Source organism: Epinephelus fuscoguttatus, linkage group LG1, assembly GCF_011397635.1.
Source record: "Epinephelus fuscoguttatus linkage group LG1, E.fuscoguttatus.final_Chr_v1".
NCBI classification, from domain to species: Eukaryota; Metazoa; Chordata; class Actinopteri; order Perciformes; family Serranidae; genus Epinephelus; species Epinephelus fuscoguttatus.
This window is the reverse complement of record NC_064752.1, coordinates 3,776,906-3,799,942: the sequence shown is the minus strand read 5'-3', so window position 1 is coordinate 3,799,942 and position 23,037 is coordinate 3,776,906. Positions and strand designations below refer to the sequence as shown.

The window sequence follows — 23,037 nt, the reverse complement described above, 5'->3', positions numbered from 1 at the left end:
GGACACTGGGGATGCTGATGTTACTATGGCAACAGCTTTACCTGTGGCTGAACCTCAGATGAGCCAATCAGAGGAGTCAGATGTGATCAGCTGATGACCTCACTTCCTCAGCTTAAAGAGGCCGAACTCCACCTTTATTTATACAGCTGTGTGTTTATCACTGTGTTTATCACTGTTTGTTTATCATTGTGTTTGTTTGTTTATCACTGTTTATCAGTTTGTTTATCACTGTTTGTTTATCACTGTTTATCACTGTGTTTGTTTGTTTATCACTTTGTTTATCACTGTGTTTGTTTATCACTGTTTGTTTATCATTGTGTTTGTTTATCACTGTTTGTCACAACTCTCTATTATCAGGTAGCTCTAGTAAGTCCTTAAAAACTCTCCAGCTAATTCAGAATGCAGCAGCACGTGTACTAACAGGAACTAAGAAACGAGATCATATTTCTCCTGTTTTAGCTTCTCTGCACTGGCTCCCTGTAAAATCCAGAATTGAATTTAAAATCCTACTGTTAACTTATAAAGCTCTAAATGGTCAAGCTCCGTCATATCTTAGAGAGCTCATAGTGCCATATTATCCCACCAGAACACTGCGCTCTGAGAACGCAGGGTTACTCGTGGTCCCTAAAGTCTCCAAAAGTAGATCAGGAGCCAGAGCCTTCAGCTATCAGGCTCCTCTCCTGTGGAATCATCTTCCTGTTACGGTCCGGGAGGCAGACACCGTCTCCACATTTAAGACTAGACTTAAGACTTTCCTCTTTGATAAAGCTTATAGTTAGGGCTGGCTCAGGCTTGCCCTGTACCAGCCCCTAGTTAGGCTGACTTAGGCCTAGTCTGCCGGAGGACCCCCCTATAATACACCGGACACCTTCTCTCTCTCTCTCTCTCTCTCTCTCTCTCTCGTATTCTATTACTGCATCTTGCTAACCCGGCCATTCTGGATGTCACTAACTCGGCTTCTTCTCCGGAGCCTTTGTGCTCCACTGTCTCTCAGATTAACTCATATCACAGCGGTGCCTGGACAGCGTGACGTGTGTGGTTGTGCTGCTGCCGTGGTCCTGCCAGATGCCTCCTGCTGCTGCTGCTGCCATCATTAGTCATTAGTCATACTTCTACTGTTATTATACACATATGATTATTGTCACACATGTATACTGCCAGATATTAATACATACTTTCAACATATTGTACCACAGTAGCCAGAACTATAACTATAATATTATTACTTTCAATAATGTTGTTGTAAGCTACTGTCATTACCTGCATCTCTCTCTCTCTCTCTCTCTCTCTCTCCTTCTCTCTCTCTCTCTCTCTCTCTCTCTCTCTCTGTCTCATTGTGTCATGTGGATTACTGTTAATTTATCATGTTGATCTGTTCTGTACGACATCTATTGCACGTCTGTCCGTCCTGGAAGAGGGATCCCTCCTCAGTTGTTCTTCCTGAGGTTTCTACCGTTTTTTCCCCGTTAAAGGGTTTTTTGGGGAGTTTTTCCTGATCAGCTGTGAGGGTCATAAGGACAGAGGGATGTCGTATGCTGTAAAGCCCTGTGAGGCAAATTGTGATTTGTGATATTGGGCTTTATAAATAAAATTGATTGATTGATTGATTGATTTTTCACTGTTTGTTTGTTTATCACTGTGTTTGTTTGTTTATCATTTTAATCTCTGTGTTTGTTCTTCTCCGTTTGTTAGGTTGTTAGAGGCAGTCAGCGGACATAAACAAACACCTGGACGATTAGTTTACATCTCAGTCACAGAAAAGTGATGATGTCACTGTTCACCAGCTTGTTTTTGCAACAGACAAAAGTTTCTCAAGTTTTTAATGAAATGTTTCTCTGAGAACTTTGTTTATTTCCACAGTGTTTATGAATGTTCTACAGTGTTGTTTGTGAATGTTCTACAGTGTTCATAAATGTTCTACCATGTTTATGAATGTTCTACAGTGTTTATAAATGTTCTACCATGTTTATGAATGTTCTACAGTGTTTGTTAATGTTCTACAGTGTTCATAAATGTTCTACCATGTTTATGAAAGTTCTACAGTGTTTGTGAATGTTCTACGGTGTGTATAAATGTTCTACAGTGTTTGTGAATGTTCTACAGTGTTTAGAAATGTTCTACAGTGCTCATAAATGTTCTACCATGTTTATGAATGTTCTACAGTGTTTGTGAATGTTCTACAATGTTTATAAACGTTCTACCATGTTTATGAATGTTCTACAGTGTTTATAAATGTTCTACAGTGCTCATACATGTTCAACCATGTTTATGAATGTTCTACAGTGTTTGTGAATGTTCTACAATGTTTATAAACGTTCTACCATGTTTATGAATGTTCTACAGTGTTCATAAATGTTCTACAGTGTTTGTGAATATTCTACAGTGTTTATAAATGTTCTACAGTGTTTATAAATTTTCTACAGTGTTTAGAAATGTTCCAGTATTCATAAATGTTCTACAGTGTTTATGAATGTTCTACAGTATTTATAAATGTTCTACAGTGTTTATGAATGTTCTACAATGTTTATAAATGTTCCACAGTGTTTATGAATGTTCTACAGTGTTTATAAATGTTCTACAGTGTTTATGGACATTCTACAGTGTTTATACATGTTCTACAGTGTTTATGAATGTTCTATGGTGTTTATAAATGTTCTACGGTGTTTATGAATGTTCTACAGTGTTTATTAATGTTCTATAATGTTTATAAATGTTCTACAGTGTTTATGAATGCTCTACAGTGTTTATTAATGTTCTATAATGTTTATAAATGTTCTACAGTGTTTATACATGTTCTACAGTGTTTATGAATGTTCTACGGTGTTTATGAATGTTCTACAGTGTTTATTAATGTTCTATAATGTTTATAAATGTTCTACAGTGTTTATGAATGTTCTACAGTGTTTATTAATGTTCTATAATATTTATAAATGTTCTACAGTGTTTATACATGTTCTACAGTGTTTATGAATGTTCTATGGTGTTTATAAATGTTCTACGGTGTTTATGAATGTTCTACAGTGTTTATGGACGTTCTACAGTCTTTATACATGTTCTACAGTGTTTATTAATGTTCTACAGTGTTTATGAATGTTCTACGGTGTTTATAAATGTTCTACAGTGTTTATTAATGTTCTACAGTGCTTATAAATGTTCAACAGTGTTTATTAATGTTCTACAGTGTTTATGAATGTTCTACGGTGTTTAGAAATGTTCTACAGTGTTTATACATGTTCTACAGTGTTTATAAATTTTCTACAGTGTTTAGAAATGTTCCAGTATTCATAAATGTTCTATGGTGTTTATAAATGTTCTACGGTGTTTAGAAATGTTCCAGTATTCATAAATGTTCTATGGTGTTTATAAATGTTCTACAGTGTTTATGAATGTTCTACGGTGTTTAGAAATGTTCTACAGTGTTTATACATGTTCGACAGTGTTTATAAATTTTCTACAGTGTTTATAAATGTTCCAGTATTCATAAATGTTCTATGGTGTTTATAAATGTTCTACAGTGTTTATGAATGTTCTACAGTGTTTATACATGTTCTACAGTGTTTATAAATTTTCTACAGTGTTTAGAAATGTTCCAGTATTCATAAATGTTCTATGGTGTTTATTAATGTTCTACAGTGTTTATAAATGTTCTACAGTGTTTATAAATTTTCTACAGTGTTTAGAAATGTTCCAGTATTCACAAATGTTCTATGGTGTTTATAAATGTTCTACAGTGTTTATGAATGTTCTACAGTGTTTATAAATGTTCTATAGTGTTTATAAATGTTCCACAGTGTTTATGGACGTTCTACAGTGTTTATACATGTTCTACAGTGTTTATGAATGTTCTATGGTGTTTATTAATGTTCTACAGTGCTTATAAATGTTCTACAGTGTTTATGAATGTTCTACGGTGTTTAGAAATGTTCTACAGTGTTTAGAAATGTTCCAGTATTCATAAATGTTCTATGGTGTTTATAAATGTTCTACAGGGTTTATGAATGTTCTATAGTGTTTATAAATTTTCTACAGTGTTTAGAAATGTTCCAGTATTCATAAATGTTCTATGGCGTTTATAAGTGTTCTACAGTGTTTATGAATGTTCTACAGTGTTTATAAATGTTCTACAGTGTTTATGAATGTTCTATGGTGTTTATAAATGTTCTACAGTGTTCATGAATGTTCTACAGTGTTTATTAATGTTCTACAATGTTTATAAATGTTCCACAGTGTTCATGAATGTTCCAGTGTTTATGGGTGTTCTACAGTGTTTATAAATGTTCTACAGTTTTTATAAATGTTCCAGTGTTTGTAAATGTTCTACAGTGTTTATACATGTTCTAAGTTGTTCATAAATGTTCCAATGTTTATAAATCTTCCAGTGTCTGTGAATGTTCTACAGTGTTTATGGATGTTTTACAGTGTTTATAAATGTTCAACAGTGTTCATGAATGTTCTAGTGTTTATGGATGTTTTACAGTGTTTATAAATGTTCCACAGTTTTTATAGATGTTCTACAGTGTTTATAAATGTTCAATAGTGTTCATAAATGTTCCACAGTGTTCATAAATGTTCCATGGTGTTTATAAATGTTCTAAGGTGTTTATAAATGTTCCACAGTGTTTATAAATGTTCTACGGTGTTTATAAATGTTCCAGTATTCATAAATGTTCTATGGTGTTTATAAATGTTCTACAGTGTTTATGAATGTTCTACAGTGTTTATAAATGTTCTATAGTGTTTATAAATGTTCTACAGTGTTTATGAATGTTCTATAATATTTATAAATGTTCTACAGTGTTTATGGACGTTCTACAGTGTTTATACATGTTCTACAGTGTTTATTAATGTTCTATGGTGTTTATTAATGTTCTACAGTGTTTATGAATGTTCTACGGTGTTTAGAAATGTTCTACAGTGTTTATACATGTTCTACAGTGTTTATAAATTTTCTACAGTGTTTAGAAATGTTCCAGTATTCATAAATGTTCTATGGTGTTTATAAATGTTCTACAGGGTTTATGAATGTTCTATAGTGTTTATAAATTTTCTACAGTGTTTAGAAATGTTCCAGTATTCATAAATGTTCTATGGCGTTTATAAATGTTCTACAGTGTTTATGAATGTTCTATGGTGTTTATAAATGTTCTACAGTGTTTATGAATGTTCTACAGTGTTTATTAATGTTCTACAATGTTTATAAATGTTCCATAGTGTTTATGGATGTTCTACAGTGTTTATAAATGTTCAACAGTGTTCATGAATGTTCCAGTATTTATGGGTGTTCTACAGTGTTTATAAATGTTCTACAGTTTTTATGAATGTTCTATAATATTTATAAATGTTCTACAGTGTTTATGGACGTTCTACAGTGTTTATACATGTTCTACAGTGTTTATTAATGTTCTATGGTGTTTATTAATGTTCTACAGTGTTTATGAATGTTCTATAGTGTTTATAAATGGTCTACAGTGTTTATAAATGTTCTATAGTGTTTATAAATGTTCTACAGTGTTTATGAATGTTCTATAATATTTATAAATGTTCTACAGTGTTTATGGACGTTCTACAGTGTTTATACATGTTCTACAGTGTTTATTAATGTTCTATGGTGTTTATTAATGTTCTACAGTGTTTATGAATGTTCTACGGTGTTTAGAAATGTTCTACAGTGTTTATACATGTTCTACAGTGTTTATAAATTTTCTACAGTGTTTAGAAATGTTCCAGTATTCATAAATGTTCTATGGTGTTTATAAATGTTCTACAGGGTTTATGAATGTTCTATAGTGTTTATAAATTTTCTACAGTGTTTAGAAATGTTCCAGTATTCATAAATGTTCTATGGCGTTTATAAATGTTCTACAGTGTTTATGAATGTTCTATGGTGTTTATAAATGTTCTACAGTGTTTATGAATGTTCTACAGTGTTTATTAATGTTCTACAATGTTTATAAATGTTCCATAGTGTTTATGGATGTTCTACAGTGTTTATAAATGTTCCACAGTGTTCATGAATGTTCCAGTATTTATGGGTGTTCTACAGTGTTTATAAATGTTCTACAGTTTTTATAAATGTTCCAGTGTTTGTGAATGTTCTACAGTGTTTATACATGTTCTAAGGTGTTCATAAATGTTCCAATGTTTATAAATCTTCCAGTGTCTGTGAATGTTCTACAGTGTTTATGGATGTTTTACAGTGTTTATAAATGTTCAACAGTGTTCATGAATGTTCTAGTGTTTATGGATGTTTTACAGTGTTTATAAATGTTCCACAGTTTTTATAGATGTTCTACAGTGTTCATGAATGTTCCAGTGTTCATAAATGTTCCACAGTGTTCATAAATGTTCTACGGTGTTTATAAATGTTCCAGTATTCATAAATGTTCTATGGTGTTTATAAATGTTCTACAGTGTTTATGAATGTTCTACAGTGTTTATAAATGTTCTATAGTGTTTATAAATGTTCTACAGTGTTTATGAATGTTCTATAATATTTATAAATGTTTCTACAGTGTTTATGGACGTTCTACAGTGTTTATACATGTTCTACAGTGTTTATTAATGTTCTATGGTGTTTATAAATGTTCTACAGTGTTTATGCATGTTCTACAGTGTTTATTAATGTTCTACAGTGCTTATAAATGTTCTACAGTGTTTATTAATGTTCTACAGTGTTTATGAATGTTCTACGGTGTTTAGAAATGTTCTACAGTGTTTATACATGTTCTACAGTGTTTATAAATTTTCTACAGTGTTTAGAAATGTTCCTGTATTCATAAATGTTCTATGGTGTTTATAAATGTTCTACAGGGTTTATGAATGTTCTATAGTGTTTATAAATTTTCTACAGTGTTTAGAAATGTTCCAGTATTCATAAATGTTCTATGGCGTTTATAAATGTTCTACAGTGTTTATGAATGTTCTACAGTGTTTATAAATGTTCTACAGTGTTTATGAATGTTCTATGGTGTTTATAAATGTTCTACAGTGTTTATGAATGTTCTACAATGTTTATAAATGTTCCACAGTGTTTATGGATGTTCTACAGTGTTTATGGATGTTCTACAGTGTTTATAAATGTGCAACAGTGTTCATGAATGTTCCAGTGTTTATGGGTGTTCTACAGTGTTTATAAATGTTCTACAGTTTTTATAAATGTTCCAGTGTTTGTGAATGTTCTACAGTGTTTATACATGTTCTAAGGTGTTCATAAATGTTCCAATGTTTATAAATCTTCCAGTGTCTGTGAATGTTCTACAGTGTTTATGGATGTTTTACAGTGTTTATAAATGTTCAACAGTGTTCATGAATGTTCTAGTGTTTATGGATGTTTTACAGTGTTTATAAATGTTCCACAGTTTTTATAGATGTTCTATAGTGTCTATAAATGTTCAACAGTGTTCATGAATGTTCCAGTGTTTATGGATATTCCAGTGTTTATGGGTGTTCTACAGTGTTTATAAATGTTCTAGTGTTTATGAATGTTCTACAGTGTCTATAAATGTCCTAAGGTGTTTATAAATGTTCCAGTGTTCATAAATGTTCTACGGTGTTTATAAATGTTCTAAGGTGTTTATAAATGTTCCAGTGTTCATAAATGTTCCACAGTGTTCATAAATGTTCTACGGTGTTTATAAATGTTCCACAGTGTTCATAAATGTTCTACGGTGTTTATAAACGTTCTAAGGTGTTTATAAATGTTCCAGTGTTCATAAATGTTCCACAGTGTTCATAAATGTTCTATGGTGTTTATAAATGTTCCAGTGTTCATAAATGTTCCACAGGGTTCATAAATGTTCTACAGTGTTTATAAATGTTCCACAGTGTTCATAAATGTTCTATGGTGTTTATAAATGTTCCAGTGTTCATAAATGTTCCACAGGGTTCATAAATGTTCTACAGTGTTTATAAATGTTCTACAGTGTTTATAAATGTTCCACAGTTCAGCATTTTTTTATCGACTCAGAACAAAGACGTCATGAGATGAAAAATAAAAGAGTAAACTTCAGACGAACTGAAGAACAGGTGTCAACATGCAGGAGGCCGATCAGAGGAACACAACACGGAACAGGAAGTGTGAGAGTGACGGCTCTTTGTGTTTGAAGATAATGACGACAAATACAGGACGCTTCAACAACGCTCTGTATTGGAACTAATGATATTCTACTTTTTTATTTTTACTGTGAACCGGTGCCAAATATTGATTATTGGTTTGTTTGATTGCTACCGATCAGTGTCAGCCCGAAGAAAAAAAATAGTCAATCCCTAATCAATCCTACGGCTGTGACATCATCACAACAGCTGTGACATCATCACTATGGCTGTGACATCATTGGTTGAGAGCTGTAAATCTTGACAGAGATGTGATGCTGCTCACCTGCTGGATGATGGAGGCTGAGTTGACGGTGGCGGTAGATGTAGTTGCAGGTTGAGTTGCTGTGGTGTCACACTGAAGCAACACTGATGATTAACTATCAACAGTCTGGTTGTTCGTTGCTGTAGTTTCCCTCAGGCTAAAGCAACATGGTGGTTAATAAGCATCAACATTCTGTTTACAAGTTGCTTAAGGTTATGTTGCCATAGATACAGTTGCTGTGGATTTGGTTGCTGTAGGTTCATTTGCTGTGGGTTGGATTGCTGTGGATTCGGTTGCTTTAGGTTCTGTTGCTGTTGTTGCTGTGGGTTTAGTTGCTGTTGTCCTTGAAGCTTTAAGATTGAAACAACATGTGTTTATTAATCATCAGCTTTGAGGTTGCTGTAGTTGCTGCAGGTTCTCTTGCTGTCAGTCTGGTTGTTGTAGTTGCTGCAGGTTCTGTTGCTGTCAGTTGCTGTCAGTCTGGTTGTTGTAGTTGCTGCAGGTTCTGGTGCTGTCAGTCTGGCTGTTGTAGTTGCTGTATTCTCCTTTTAAGTTGCTGTGGAAAATCAGTGGCCTGGTTGCTTTATGTGTAGTTGCTGCGGGTACTGTTTCTGTGGGTCTGGTTGCTGTAGTTGTTGTAGTCTCTGTCAGGTTGAAGCAACATGGTCGTCCTCAGACATCAACAGTCTGGTTGATATAGTTGCTGCAGGTGCAGCTGCTGGTTGCTGGAGGTCTGTAGTCTCCGTCAGACCGAGGCAACACTGCAGCAACAGTCTGGTTGCTGTGGTTGCGGTAATCTCTCAGGTTGAAGCAACACTGCGGCCGTTGCCTGTCATCGGTCTCATTAACATTCCGTGATCGTCGCGCGCCTCCGCAGCAGCGGGGGAGCTAACAGGCTAACAGGCTAACCGGCGGTCTGTCGGCGTGTCTTCAGTCCGTCGGTCGCTGGAGCCGGTTGTCGGTTGTCGGTTGCCGCTCACCGGGGCTGGTCTCGGTGACTCACCGTCTCTCCTCAGTCTCTCTGCTGCTCACTGCAGCGCGCGGCCGGCAGCGGGAGCCCGGGTTACCATGGCAACCGGCCCGCAGCGGGATGACGGGATATCTGTGACTGATGATAGACAGCGGAGAGGATCGATAACCTGATCACTAACCTGATCGGTTCATGACCACACAGGTGAATACACGTCATCAGACAGGAAGTTCAGAGGAGTCACCTGTAAGAACCTTATAGAAATAAATCAATGATCAGGAAGTGGGAACAGATTCTGATCCTGAGGTTAGGGACTGTTCGTTATTTATTGTGTGTGTGTGTGTGGGGGGGGGCTATGTCTTTATTTTGGATGAGGTTAGGGACTGTTCGTTATTTATTGTGTGTGTGTGTGTGTGGGGGGGCTATGTCTTTATTTTGGATGAGGTTAGGGACTGTTCGTTATTTATTGTGTGTGTGTGTGGGGGGGCTATGTGGGGGGGGGGGCTTATATCTTTATTTTGGATGAGGTTAGGGACTGTTCGTTATTTATTGTGTGGGGGGGGCTATGTCTTTATTTTGGATGAGGTTAGGGACTGTTTGTTATTTAATGTGTGTCGGGCGGCTGAGGGGAGGGGCTTATATCTTTATTTTGGATGAGGTTAGGGACTGTTTGTTATTTATTGTGTGTGTGTGGGGGGGGGGCTATGTCTTTATTTTGGATGAGGTTAGGGACTGTTTGTTATTTATTGTGTGTGTGTGGGGGGGGGGCTATGTCTTTATTTTGGATGAGGTTAGGGACTGTTTGTTATTTATTGTGTGTGTGTGTGTGGGGGGCTATGTCTTTATTTTGGATTAGGTTATGGACTGTTTGTTATTTATTGTGTTTGTGTGGGGGGCTATGTCTTTATTTTGGATGAGGTTAGGGACTGTTATTGTGTGTGTGTGTGTGGGGGCTATATCTTTATTTTGGATGAGGTTAGGGACTGTTCGTTATTTATTGTGTGGGGGGGGCTATGTCTTTATTTTGGATGAGGTTAGGGACTGTTTGTTATTTATTGTGTGTGTGTGGGGGGGGCTATGTCTTTATTTTGGATGAGGTTAGGGACTGTTCGTTATTTATTGTGTGTGTGTGGGGCTATGTCTTTTTTTTGGATGAGGTTAGGGACTGTTTGTTATTTATTGTGTGTGTGGGGGGGGGCTATGTCTTTATTTTGGATGAGGTTAGGGACTGTTTGTTATTTATTGTGTGTGTGTGTGTGTGGGGGGGCTATGTCTTTATTTTGGATGAGGTTAGGGACTGTTTGTTATTTATTGTGTGTGTGTGTGGGGCTATATCTTTATTTTGGATGAGGTTAGGGACTGTTTGTTATTTATTGTGTGTGTGTGGGGCTATGTCTTTATTTTGGATGAGGTTAGGGACTGTTTGTTATTTATTGTGTGTGTGTGGGGCTATGTCTTTTTTTTGGATGAGGTTAGGGACTGTTTGTTATTTATTGTGTGTGTGTGGGGGGGGGGGGGCTATGTCTTTATTTTGGATGAGGTTAGGGACTGTTCGTTATTTATTGTGTGTGTGTGGGGGGGGGCTATGTCTTTATTTTGGATGAGGTTAGGGACTGTTTGTTATTTATTGTGTGTGTGTGGGGGGGGCTATGTCTTTATTTTGGATGAGGTTAGGGACTGTTTGTTATTTATTGTGTGTGTGTGTGGGGGGGCTATGTCTTTATTTTGGATGAGGTTAGGGACTGTTCGTTATTTATTGTGTGTGTGTGTGTGGGGGGGCTATGTCTTTATTTTGGATGAGGTTAGGGACTGTTTGTTATTTATTGTGTGTGTGTGTGTGGGGGGGGGCTATGTCTTTATTTTGGATGAGGTTAGGGACTGTTTGTTATTTATTGTGTGTGTGTGGGGGGGGGGCTATGTCTTTATTTTGGATGAGGTTAGGGACTGTTTGTTATTTATTGTGTGTGTGTGGGGGGGGGGCTATGTCTTTATTTTGGATGAGGTTAGGGACTGTTTGTTATTTATTCTTTATTTTGGATGAGGTTAGGGACTGTTTGTTATTTATTGTGTGTGTGTGGGGGGGGGGCTATGTCTTTATTTTGGATGAGGTTAGGGACTGTTTGTTATTTATTGTGTGTGTGTGGGGGGGGGGCTATGTCTTTATTTTGGATGAGGTTAGGGGCTTCTGTTTCAGACATTGAACATTGTTACATCATAGTTTGTGACTAAATAATAATCATAATGACACAGAGAGAGGTCCATAGCATACCACACAAAAAACAATCATCAGAAGAAACAATACAATAAATACAATTTAACAATTAAATAAAAATATCTTTCATAAAAAGATAATAAACTCATTAAAAGTTTATTATTTCAATAGGTTCGTTGGAGATGAGCCATGCCTGCGTAGATTCAATCACCGGCGATCGGCGCACAATGCACGCTGGTTAGTTTTGTGTCCGACTTTATCCCGACTTGTTCTGACCTATCACAGAAGTGGACGGTGATAAAGCCGCGAGCCAGGCGCTACAGTTGCTCTCCACCGACTGCACCACCTGGCTCTCACCTGATCTAACAGCTGATTGGTTCAGATGTCGACTCAACAAGATGACGTTTTAGATAAAGTATTCACAGTGTTGGGCAGTAGCGGACGTTTGTAGTTTAACTACATTTCTCTGTAGCTTGGAGGTAGCGTCGCAGTTTTCTGAGTCAAGTAACTTCTCAGTAGTTAAGCTCTTTTATTGATCACGTAGCGCGGTAGCGTCCACACAAGTTACATTTCCAAAATCATCTCTGAAGCTCAAACGAGGCGGGGATTTCTGTTATGGACTGAAATAAAACTGTCACCGCTACCACACAGAGTCACTTCCGCATGAACCTGACGGGGGACAGCCCTCCATTCCCAAACACCGCCGTTCCGAACGACCCCACTCCGAAATTGATTTCAAGTCCATATCGAGTTTCCTGCATCAAACACTGCCACCCGCTCTCTGGCTGCACTCACACAATTCTGAAACTCGTTGTACTACAAAAGCTTGAAATGAACGTTCAACTCATTGTTTTTCATTGAAAATGTGTCACTGTCTTCATTTATTATGTATAATTTCTCTAGCAGCAAACACATTTAAAGGAGACGCTTGTCGAGTCTTTTATACGTGTGCTGTCTGGTGCTGAAATCCCCGCTGCAGCCGCCGCTCCTGCTGACAGCAGACCAGGGGAGAAAAAAAGACATTTCTTTGCTCTGTGCTTTCAGAAAATAACCAGGGTTAGGGTAAGAAAGACCAACGCTCTGTACAGCAGTCCCACTGTGTTTGCAGGGCATATCAGGCTGTGTGATTATGCACAAAGATTGGTTAACGCATTGGAGCAATTTCATACAATTTCGGACATTTAACGTGATAAACTAATTTCAGTTCAACATGGTCATTTGCTTAGAGGATTCAGCTGAAGCATAATGAGTGTTACATGTCATTAAGATGAAGTATTTGCTTGTTTTGTGGTTAATAATGCACATAATCCATTTGACCCCATCATGAATGGGATTTATATTTGTTCCTGCAGACAGAGGCAAAAGATCAATGCGCAGCCTCTGTTTCCTTTGCGTCCGTCTCGTTCATTCAAACTTTGTAAACACGGTTGGGATTTGTAGGGGACATACATGTGTATGCTGCTCACTATAAAATGTGTTTACTAAAATGTGTTTACTAGCCTCATTTCTAGTCAAAACAAATCTCTTTACACTTAAAAAATACTTGTTTCAAGCAAATTTTCACTTGAAATAAGTATGAAAATCTGCCCATGGAGCAAGTTTTTTTTTTTTGGCTTGCAATAAGAAAAAAAAACTTGCTTGCTCTATTGACAGATTTTTTTCTACTTATTTCAAGTGAAAATTGTCTAAAACATGTTACTTTTTAGGTGATGAGTCTTATTTCAATTGTAATGAGATTTGTTTTGACTAGAAATAAATATTCTTGGTAAGATTTTGACTTTTTGCAGTGTACGTTTTTGACCATGTTGTGACTGTTTGAAGCAGGTCTTCATTCTTGCTGTTGTGGTTTGAGTCGTGTTGTGAGTTAGCACAGCTCACTGTTCAATTAAACAATTGAACTTAACTTTTTTACCTGCCTATCTGTTTGACTGACAGTTTTATTGATCAGTAAGATAACACTGACTTGGCACGAAGTTGGTTCAATTTAGTAAAAAGCTTGGATGTAGTTGCACTAGTTACTTTCATTTTGCTGTAGCTTAGCTTGCTACATTTCTGAGGGTGATAGCTTTGATGTAGTGAAGCTTCATTTAATATTAGAGTAACTAGTAGCTTAGCTCACTACACTGTCCAAGTAGCTTGCCCAACACTGATATTCATTTTAAATGAATTGACATAATTCCAGACAGGATGTGAGTGTGTCTGTGACTTCCTGTACGGACTGAAGGCTGCTGGAAACTGTCCGACTTCACCGCAGCTTTTTGTCACCGCCCCCGCTGCGGCCGCCTGCTCTCGTCTACTTTCCAGGCGAGGCGCAGTTCATCTCGAACGAGCCTATTAATAATCAGATTAAAGTAGGAACTAAAAGAAACTGACCTGCGGGCCGGGAGGGAACCATATGTGGGACCTCTCTGTGTTTCCTTTGTTCGGGTAGGAACAGTTCCGCTGCGGCACACACTGCTGCTGCGTCACTTCCTGTGTATCAGTGATAAAGACGGGCCTGGCGGGACCTCCGCGGCTCAATTTTTTTGGTTTGTTCGGTGAATCCGGCGGGAATCGGAGCCATCAGAACCGCAAACATGGTGAGTGTTTACCGGGCAAAGTGTCCGCGGACTGCCCGCCGCGGGGGTCACTGAATTTACTCCGGTTTACGGTTTTATACCGGTAATGGCGGCAGTTTGAATAAACGTCGGTGGAACGTCGGTGAAGAGCCGCAGAGGAGTCCAAGTAATCGATTCATCAGGAATCAGATCAATAACCCGTTTACCTGCTGTGTGCATACCGTTAACGGGGCTCTGTTTGACGAGCAGCCGGTAATTTCCCGGGACAGGCTGCAGTGTTTTAGCTGTTAGCTGCCCGGTTAGCTTAGGTCTTTTGAATGAAAAGTGTTCGCGCGCGGGTTGAAGCGTTAGATTACATTTACCGCATCAACGTTTGTTCACAGCTCTGCCCGTACCGGGGCCCTTTACACTGACATTTACCGGATAATGTTTACTTTGTCCGAGGAGACCGCCGTTACCGGTGCAGACACTGAGCTAATGATGCTACATGCTAACGGTGGAGCTGTTTAGTTTACACCGGTCCTCTGATCCGCTGCACGTGTCCGCGTGAGTGTTTGTAATAATCATTAATCAGTATCGACCCAACGAGTCACAGAGCTGTGAACTGTTATTGATCTGTGATCAGTTTACAGGTGATCAGAGGACTTAATGAAAACTTCATCCACAGAAAGAATCAGTAATCGATCTGCAGGTCTTGACCATCACAGACGGACACGTTGGAGCAACTTCAGAAAAGTTTCTCACACGTGGTTCATCATTTTTATTTTAACAGTTTGTAACGATGAAACAAACATGTTTTGATTTATGGTCTTTGTGAGGCCACGCCCCTTTTGCACCTGTTGCGCCCCCTGGCGGTCGATATGAATTAAAACATCAGGCGGTGTTTCAGGTGCTGAAGTGGACGATGTGGTGGAGGTAGTGTTGATTGGCTCAGCAGTAATGGAGTCAGGTTTATTTATGTGCTAAGCCACGCCCCCTTTAAGCTTCATTGGTCAGTATCTTTAAACGCAGAGAAATCATCAAGGTTTAATGAATATTAATGAGTTCGGTCTAGTGATGACTCGCAGAAACTTTGGTACCGGTCAGAAGAACGGTTCAGGAGATGTCGGACGAGTTGTTCAAATAATTCAAAATGGTGGAAAATCTAGTCAGACAGACGTCAGACGTTCCTGAGAGGGTTCGTTCAGCTCACTGAGCTGCACACGTGTCACAGTCAAGGTCAGTCTTATGGTATGAGGGGCGTGACCTTTACAAAATCACATGTTAGGGCTTTTAGTACAGCGCCTCCATCTGGCTGGATGGTGTCACATTTGTTGAGCAACATTTGGTCAAAACCTAAAATCAGTGGTGAAAATTTGACGTGTTCACGACGGAACGTCTCACGAAAAAATTTACTAAAACATTTATGAAGAAAAAAAAATGATAACCACAAAACAGCAGAGTTTCAGACCCTGAATTATTATGATGATGATGATGATGATGTCATAGTGACGCCTGTGTGTGTGATTGGCTGTCAGACGGTGGGGAAGAGCAGTAAGATGCTGCAGCACATCGACTTCAGGATGAGGTGCATCCTGCAGGACGGACGAATCTTCATTGGCACCTTCAAGGCCTTCGACAAACACATGAACCTGATCCTGTGCGACTGCGACGAGTTCAGGAAGATCAAGTAGGTCAAATTTCCATGTCGTTTGTGTCTCCAGGGCGACAGTGAACATTAATGAACGCTTTCATAGAAATAAAAATGTAAATACACCCAATCGTAGCTGAGGGCTGATTTCCATTGCTAGTCCACCCGTCAGATGGTGCAGGCAAAAGTTCCTAAAAAAGTAAATGCACACAGAGGTCGACATGTCGTCATGACGATGTGTTTGAGTCGTTCTCCGGCTGTGTTCTGTGCTCCATTGCGGTGTTTACAGTTTACACTGCTGCACGCAGGACGACATGAAAACATTAGCGTGTGACACGTCAGAGACTGTGAGGTCAAAGATCAAGGCTGGGACGCCTTGTGACCTCAGAGCAGTGAAGGGCTGTATGACACATGCTCAGTGATGTCAGAGGGTTAAAGGGGGTTGATGCAGGATGCACGTGTGCGTCGCAGACAGTAGATGGGCTCCGGTAAAAGCGCTTTAAACGGAGGAACGCAAGATTGTAGTAGAGCCCATTCCGTAGACTCTCTCATCAAGGTGGAAAGTAAGTTAATGAAACTCGGGGAAAATGTCCAGATAGTCGATAAAGGACTTGAAAATAAATGGCGTTGGGCGTGGGTAGAAGAGGCACAGACGGAAAGCCTTTTAGGACCCGGGTGCGTGTTTCTGCACATTGTGCAACGTAAATTGATGTATGCAACCAGCGACAAGACTGTCATATCACAGCATGAATTAGACCTCGGTCATAAAGCCGCTGTGCGTGCAATAAAGCCCGTAACTTCTGTAGTTTATGTTCATGGTCCATGAACTCTCTTGTAAATCAGCATCATGTCAGTTTGACCTGTGGCCTCAGCTACACAGGCTGAATACACTGTGTCTGACTGTAAGCTTCATATTTTATACAAATTTAAATTTAAAACTTTATTTGTCCCCAGGGGGCAATTTAAGGCGCAGAGCAGCAGCATTACAAAAAGACACAGGTTAGATACAAAAACAAAAACAAATTGTTAGCTGACAGAATAATATACACAAGACACAGGTACGTACAAATCTACAAAATATAAAATATGTACAGTGTATGTTTAAGAATGAGAAGTGTCTCTTAAAAAATGTTATCAGTGGTGTGTGTATGTCTATATATACATTCAAATTTGCAGTTTTTATATATTCACCAGTGACAGTGAATAGTTATGTGAACAGGATTGTATAATTAGAATAAGAAATGAATAACAGAGTGATTATAGTGCAAGAGAACAACGATTACAGCGGGAAATGAATATATAAATAACTATCTAAACAGGGCTAAATGAGGTGGTTCAATACTGAATGAACAGAAAGGAGGAATGGTTGTAGTGTGATAAGCACCAAAAAAGTAAATGCACTGGAGATAAATCAATTAATAAATAAATAAATACACAGAGCTGACTGGGATGGACGGAGTAAAAAGTGTAGTAGTGCAAAAGGATGGAGGATAGAAGTTACAGCAGTGAGTAAATATCAGACAGAGCTAAATGAAGTGGACTAATACTGGACCAATGGTTGGTACAGTGCAAAAAAGACAAGTGCACCACTGGTAATAAATATGTCAACAGAGCTATTTGTGAGTGAGCCAGTACTGAGTCGGACATAAGGTGCAGTCAAGTAAATAATCATCATGGAGCAAGAAAAGATAGTTACATGAAAATAATGATGATAATAATAATAATACACAGGTTATAAGGTGCGTCTGAAAGCGAGGTAACCAAGACAACAGCTTTCATTAAACATCAGTCAGATACAGTCAGGGCTTCACATCTGTACACGTTAGTTTAAGAATGACCACCAGTCTCTTTGACGTTAAACACTTCAGTAACAGTCCAGTGTTAATACACAGTAGACTCTGTGTAGTTTATGATGAATGTGTTCAGTCTGTTATCCGAATACCAACCGAACGGGCCATTTCAACAGAATGGAGCACGTAGGCTACTGACCTGTTGCCAAACCTGGTCTCAAACCATTTCTTGTCATATTCACAGTTGTTACCGTCCAGCCCTTCACTTTTAGATGGTGGCTGTGACGCAGTAGTGTACGGACGGGAACGCACCGTGAAGACAGTCCTGTTCATGCTACGGGTGGGTGCAGTCTGTTTACAGTGTTTAGATCCAGTTACAGCAGAGAAGGCCCTGCGTTACGTTTTCCTGCTGTAGAGGAGAAATAAATGTGCTTCTGCATGGACGTCAGTTCTGCATCCTCATTCTTCAAGCAGAGTTGGTCCAGACTCCTAGAGCTAGGTGGAGCCACGAGCCAGGTTGTAAAGATAATCTACAGAAAACCAGTGTCTCCAGTGTTAGAGCACTGAGACATGCTGGGTAATGAGTCCAGTCAGCACTGAGGTATGCTGGGTAATGAGTGTTTTGTTTCATCCTTCAGGCCAAAGAACTCGAAGCAGCCGGAGCGTGAGGAGAAGAGGGTTCTGGGTCTGGTTCTGCTGAGGGGGGAGAACCTGGTCTCTATGACGGTGGAGGGCCCGCCCCCTAAAGATGTAAGTAGACCCCTGCAGCCAATAGGAGGCGGACCTGTGGTGGCGCTGCAGCGTCTGTCATTAAAGAATTTAAACACAATAAAAACAAGTCAACATTTTATTCAAACAAACTTTATACCCCCCCCCCCAGACTGGTATAGCTCGCGTCCCGTTGGCGGGTGTGGCCGGAGGTCCAGGTGTGGGCCGGGCGGCGGGACGGGGCGTCCCTGCAGGAGCTCCGATGCCTCAGGCTCCAGCAGGACTCGCCGGACCCGTCAGAGGGGTGGGCGGACCTTCACAGCAGGTAACCATGGCAACAACAGCCGGTTTCTGTGCGTGTGCGTGCGTGCACTCTGACAGCTTCCTCTGTGTCTTCAGGTGATGACTCCGCAGGGCAGAGGGACAGTTGCCGCGGCAGCAGCAGGAGCGAGTATCGCCGGTGCTCCCACGCAGTATCCCCCTGGACGAGGAGCCCCGCCCCCAATGGGTAGAGGAGCCCCGCCTCCAGGTGACTGGACATGTGATGTATTGGCTGCTCTCTTGCTTACCTGTCGCCAGGTAGCTGCTGCATTAACCACTTACAAACTTTGGTTTGTTGTTAACTGTCTGCGTGTTGATTGGTTACAGGCATGATGGGCCCGCCCCCTGGCATGCGGCCCCCCATGGGTCCTCCGATGGGGATGCCTCCAGGCCGAGGCGCTCCGATGGGGATGCCCCCCCCAGGCATGAGGCCGCCGCCCCCTGGCATGAGAGGTAAGCTGTCACCACGGAGATAACTTTAGTCTGAGAAGCCAATGGGATTGCAGCATCATTAATCACATTATTGACTATGTTTAAAAAAAAAAAAAAAAAAAAAGTGATCTCTTTCTCTTTATAGGACCGCCCCCTCCCGGGATGAGACCGCCCCCCCGGCCCTGAGGTAGCCCCGCCCCCTCAGACTCACCTGTTGTATAGATTTTTTTTTTTTTTTTTTTTAAATCTTGGGTTTGTGTTTTTTAATAAAGTTTCTTCAGGACGGTTCAATCGAACCTCGGCTGTTCAGTTTCTATGGTAACCAGTTCAATAAAAGTCTGGAGTAACGGCCAATCAGAGCTCAGATCATTTTACTAATATTACAGGAGGCGGAGCTTCAGACGTTGTGTCTGAGCTGTGGTTACATCACTAACGCTCAATGTCAGAGGGGTATTCCAGAAAGCAGGTTATGTGTAAACTCAGAGTAAGTTAACCCTGAGATGAGGGAAACTCTGGGTTATCAGTTCCAGACAGAGAGGTAACTGAAACTCTGAGTCAGTCACCATGGTAACAGACTCTGTGAACATAACCTGCTCGCTGACAGGTTTTCTTCAATAAACCCTGAGTTTCTCTCTGTCTCCTCCCTCTTACACGCTGTTTCATTTCCTCATTCATTCAGTCCGTGTCAAAGCTTGTATCGAAGCGCATTCATGAGCGGAGATTTACCGTCTGTCACAGTCTAAATCCTGCTGGATATTAGTTTGTTACTCAGGACTGTCTGAAGTTACTGAATTTATGCACATCAATCATTTCTTTGGACATCAGCTTTTGTCTTTACATTCAAATATTACACAGCGAGAATTCACCCTCAGCTCAGAATCAAACCTCTGTCCTTTTTATATTTATTATTTTTATAACACTGTGCACAAGGATCAGACTGTCAGTCTGTCAGAGCAGCTCCCACATGTTTATTGCACATAATGTGTAGGTCTAATTATTTAAATGTTAAAATGGGTATGAAGCTTTAGACACGTAGTATCAGTGACTAATGATCTCTATCAGTGATGTCACTGGTCGCACTGATGGAACATAACTCCTATAGCCTAATATTGGGGATTATATGTTCATATTTCTGAGTGAGCAATGGTGCAGCATTTCACTGTCTTTACATTTACTACATTTGTAGCTGAAATAAAGTCACTGAATGCTGTTGAGTCAAGATACAAATAGATGTGCAACATTTTCAAATCTACTGTATTTTAACCTCAACGTCTTTTCAGGTGCAAATCACCAAACATATTATTACTGGGTCAAACTGTGAGTTTACAGTCATGTCTTTATGTCTTTGATCTATAGCCTAGCCTATATGTTTGAAATCTTCTGCCTCCTGTGTTTTTCCCCATCAGATTAAATCTGAACAAATATGATATATTATTAATATAATGTAATGTATCTACAGCCTGATACACAGTCAGATTCCACCACTTTATCTTCATTAAGGAAATGTAAGTCTGATAAATGATGAATAAACTTTTTTATTAACTTTATGGTTAACTTATTGACACTTTCCTCGCTCTGACTCAGGCTCTTCTTTTAAAGATAAACGTGCACCGTCTGCTACACATGCATTAGTATCTCTACATCCACTGGGTTAAAATGGAGGCCTGTCTTTTATTGACCTGTTGCCATGGTGAATCGTGGAGTCGGAGCTCCATTGATGATGGCTTTTTATTGTCGGCTTAACTCAGAGTGAACATACTCAGAGTTGACTGAACTAACTCAGATCAGCTGTTCTGGAACCGGATACTCAGAGTTTCCCATCTCAGGCTCAGTCAACCCGGAGATCGAGATTTGTTTGCTGTGCCTGCTTCCTCAAATAGGGATCAGGATGAGTCAGCTCAGAGATCAGGATCAGGAGCTGATTGATTTCAGGTAAATACAGACTCAGCATGTGCTTTTATATTTGTTCTCTAATTCATATTTATTGACAGATATAAAAACAGAGTAAAGAGGAAGCTGTGATGTGGCGTGACGTGACCACAGAAAAAAATCAGACATGATTATTTAAAAGAAGATTTTATTTTACCCTGGGAAGACCAAAGTCTCAGTTTAATGGTGTCGCTCTGTTACCATTTAAAAAAAAAAAAAGTTTTTGAAAAAGAAAAACATCATGCAATGCACTCAGCAGGACGGAGATTCAAACTGCACGTCTGTTGGTCACTGTGACTGTGAAGCTTTTATTTTGAAAACAGACAAACGACTATAGGCATCATAATCACAACAACAATAATAATAATAATAATAGGTTCTTTCTGATGTATCACAGAAGTGGACGGCGATCAAGCCGCGAGAGCAAGGCGGCCGCAGTTTTTAGAGCCAGGCGCTGCAGTTGCTCTCCACCGACTGCACCGCCTGGCTCTCACCTGATCTAACAGCTGATTGGTTCAGATGTCGACTCAACAAGATGACGTTTTAGATAAACTACTCATATGTGTTGAATTTCAGAGATTAAGATTGTATTTGTCTGACCTGAAGGTTTATTGTGTAACAGAAACATGTTGTGTGACTGATGGTGAAGTTTAGTCGTCACAGACTGAACACATTCATCATGAACTACACAGAGTCTACTGTGTATTAACACTGGACTGTTTTGATTATTGAAGTATTTAGCAGCACAGAGACTGGTGGTCAGTGGGATGTGAGGACTCTTAGACTAACATGTGTACAGATGTGAAGCCCTGACTGTGTCTGACTGAGCCTTAATGAAAGCTGTTGTCTTGTATCAAATATGAAGCTTACAGTCAGACTCAGTGTGTTCAGTCTCTGTTGCCATAGCGACAGGTCAAACTGATACGATGCTGATTTACAGCAGAGTTCATGAACCATGAACATAAACTACAGATCACCTGTAAATCATTTTAATAAATTAATCTTTCATAATTAAAACAACTGGAGACTGAACACAAACTGATATATGGGTCTGATCACTTTAATGAACTGACATCATTCCAGACAGGAAATAAGTGTGTCTGTGACTTCCTGTACGGACTGAAGGCTGCTGGAAACTGTCGGGAAACTGTCCGACTTCACCATTTTTTCATTTCAATGGCATTTAACAGTTATTAAGCTGTTTTTTGATTTTATATGTAGGAGGTGTGATTTTCCTTTTAATGTAATCTGCACACGTGGTCAGTAATGAGTATGTCTTTTTTTGTATTTGTATTTGTTCAATAAAAAAAAAAAAAAAACTGTCCGACTTCACCGCAGTCAAACAGCATGGATACCAAGACTCGCCCATGGTTTCGTCCTACCGCCGCCATGTTGGACTGTCAGCAGACCCGCTTGCATACAAAGACACACAGACAAACTGAAGTATATCGCTATTAATTATGCTTACAATGCTACTCACCTCGTGATAGCTTGGTCACAGCATATAGACTTTAAAGAAAACAAAACGAAGAAAAACGGCCTAGATGGCATCTCTGCATATTACATCCACTTATGAGAAGATTAACTTAATTACTCCTTAAAAATCACCCCATAAGCCAGTCTACCAAAAAATAAATAAATAAATTCAATATTTTAACTAGAAACACATTAATGGCGACGTCACATAGTCAGGAATAAATATTTATTCGCAGTTCGTACATTAAGGGGACAGTAATAATAATAATAATAATAATAATATATAGGCTATTTTAATATGATATATTTTAATGCTAAAGCAGTAATCAGTTCTGATATAAATGGTCCAAGAGGCCATATATATATATATATATATATATATATATATATATATATATATATATATATATCTACATAATCTTCCCACGAAAACTGGTATTGATATTAAAACAATTTAAAACATACACCTCAGGAGTTCTTACCTGTCGGGATCCTTCGGGAAACGGTGGAAGGCCAGGTGCGGGGTGTTCCACTGATAGTTGTTGCAGTTAATTGCACTACACTGTTTTCTCTCCTTGACATCCTGCATGTTGTCTGGGCGCAACAGTCCAAAATGGCGGCAGCGCCCCTAGTGGCTGTTGGCAGAAATTCAACG

At 39.3% G+C, this 23,037-nt stretch overlaps 2 protein-coding genes across 3 annotated transcripts in view; one reads left to right on the top strand and one right to left on the bottom strand.

Moving 5' to 3' along the window:
- LOC125888430 (E3 ubiquitin-protein ligase RNF182) overlaps positions 1-22,914 on the bottom strand; it is a 31,172-nt gene extending 8,258 nt beyond the window's left edge. Inside the window, exons 1-2 of one of the 2 annotated variants that reach the window (XM_049575820.1) lie at positions 22,865-22,914; positions 8,378-9,464 (exon numbers count right to left, since the gene is read on the bottom strand). The gene's annotated coding sequence lies outside the window, so the exon portion shown is untranslated. Of the gene's footprint in view, positions 1-8,377; positions 9,465-13,911; positions 14,049-22,864 lie in introns of those variants that run through there. The other variant, XM_049575815.1, reaches the window with a different exon arrangement.
- On the top strand, positions 13,966-19,268 carry snrpb (small nuclear ribonucleoprotein polypeptides B and B1). The gene is made up of 7 exons (XM_049575827.1): positions 13,966-14,117; positions 15,614-15,765; positions 18,155-18,266; positions 18,397-18,549; positions 18,624-18,753; positions 18,873-18,998; positions 19,123-19,268. Exons 1-7 carry the CDS (start codon positions 14,115-14,117, stop codon positions 19,161-19,163), a joined length of 717 nt encoding a protein of 238 aa, XP_049431784.1. The 5' UTR covers positions 13,966-14,114; the 3' UTR covers positions 19,164-19,268.
- Positions 22,915-23,037: the final 123 nt, after the last annotated feature.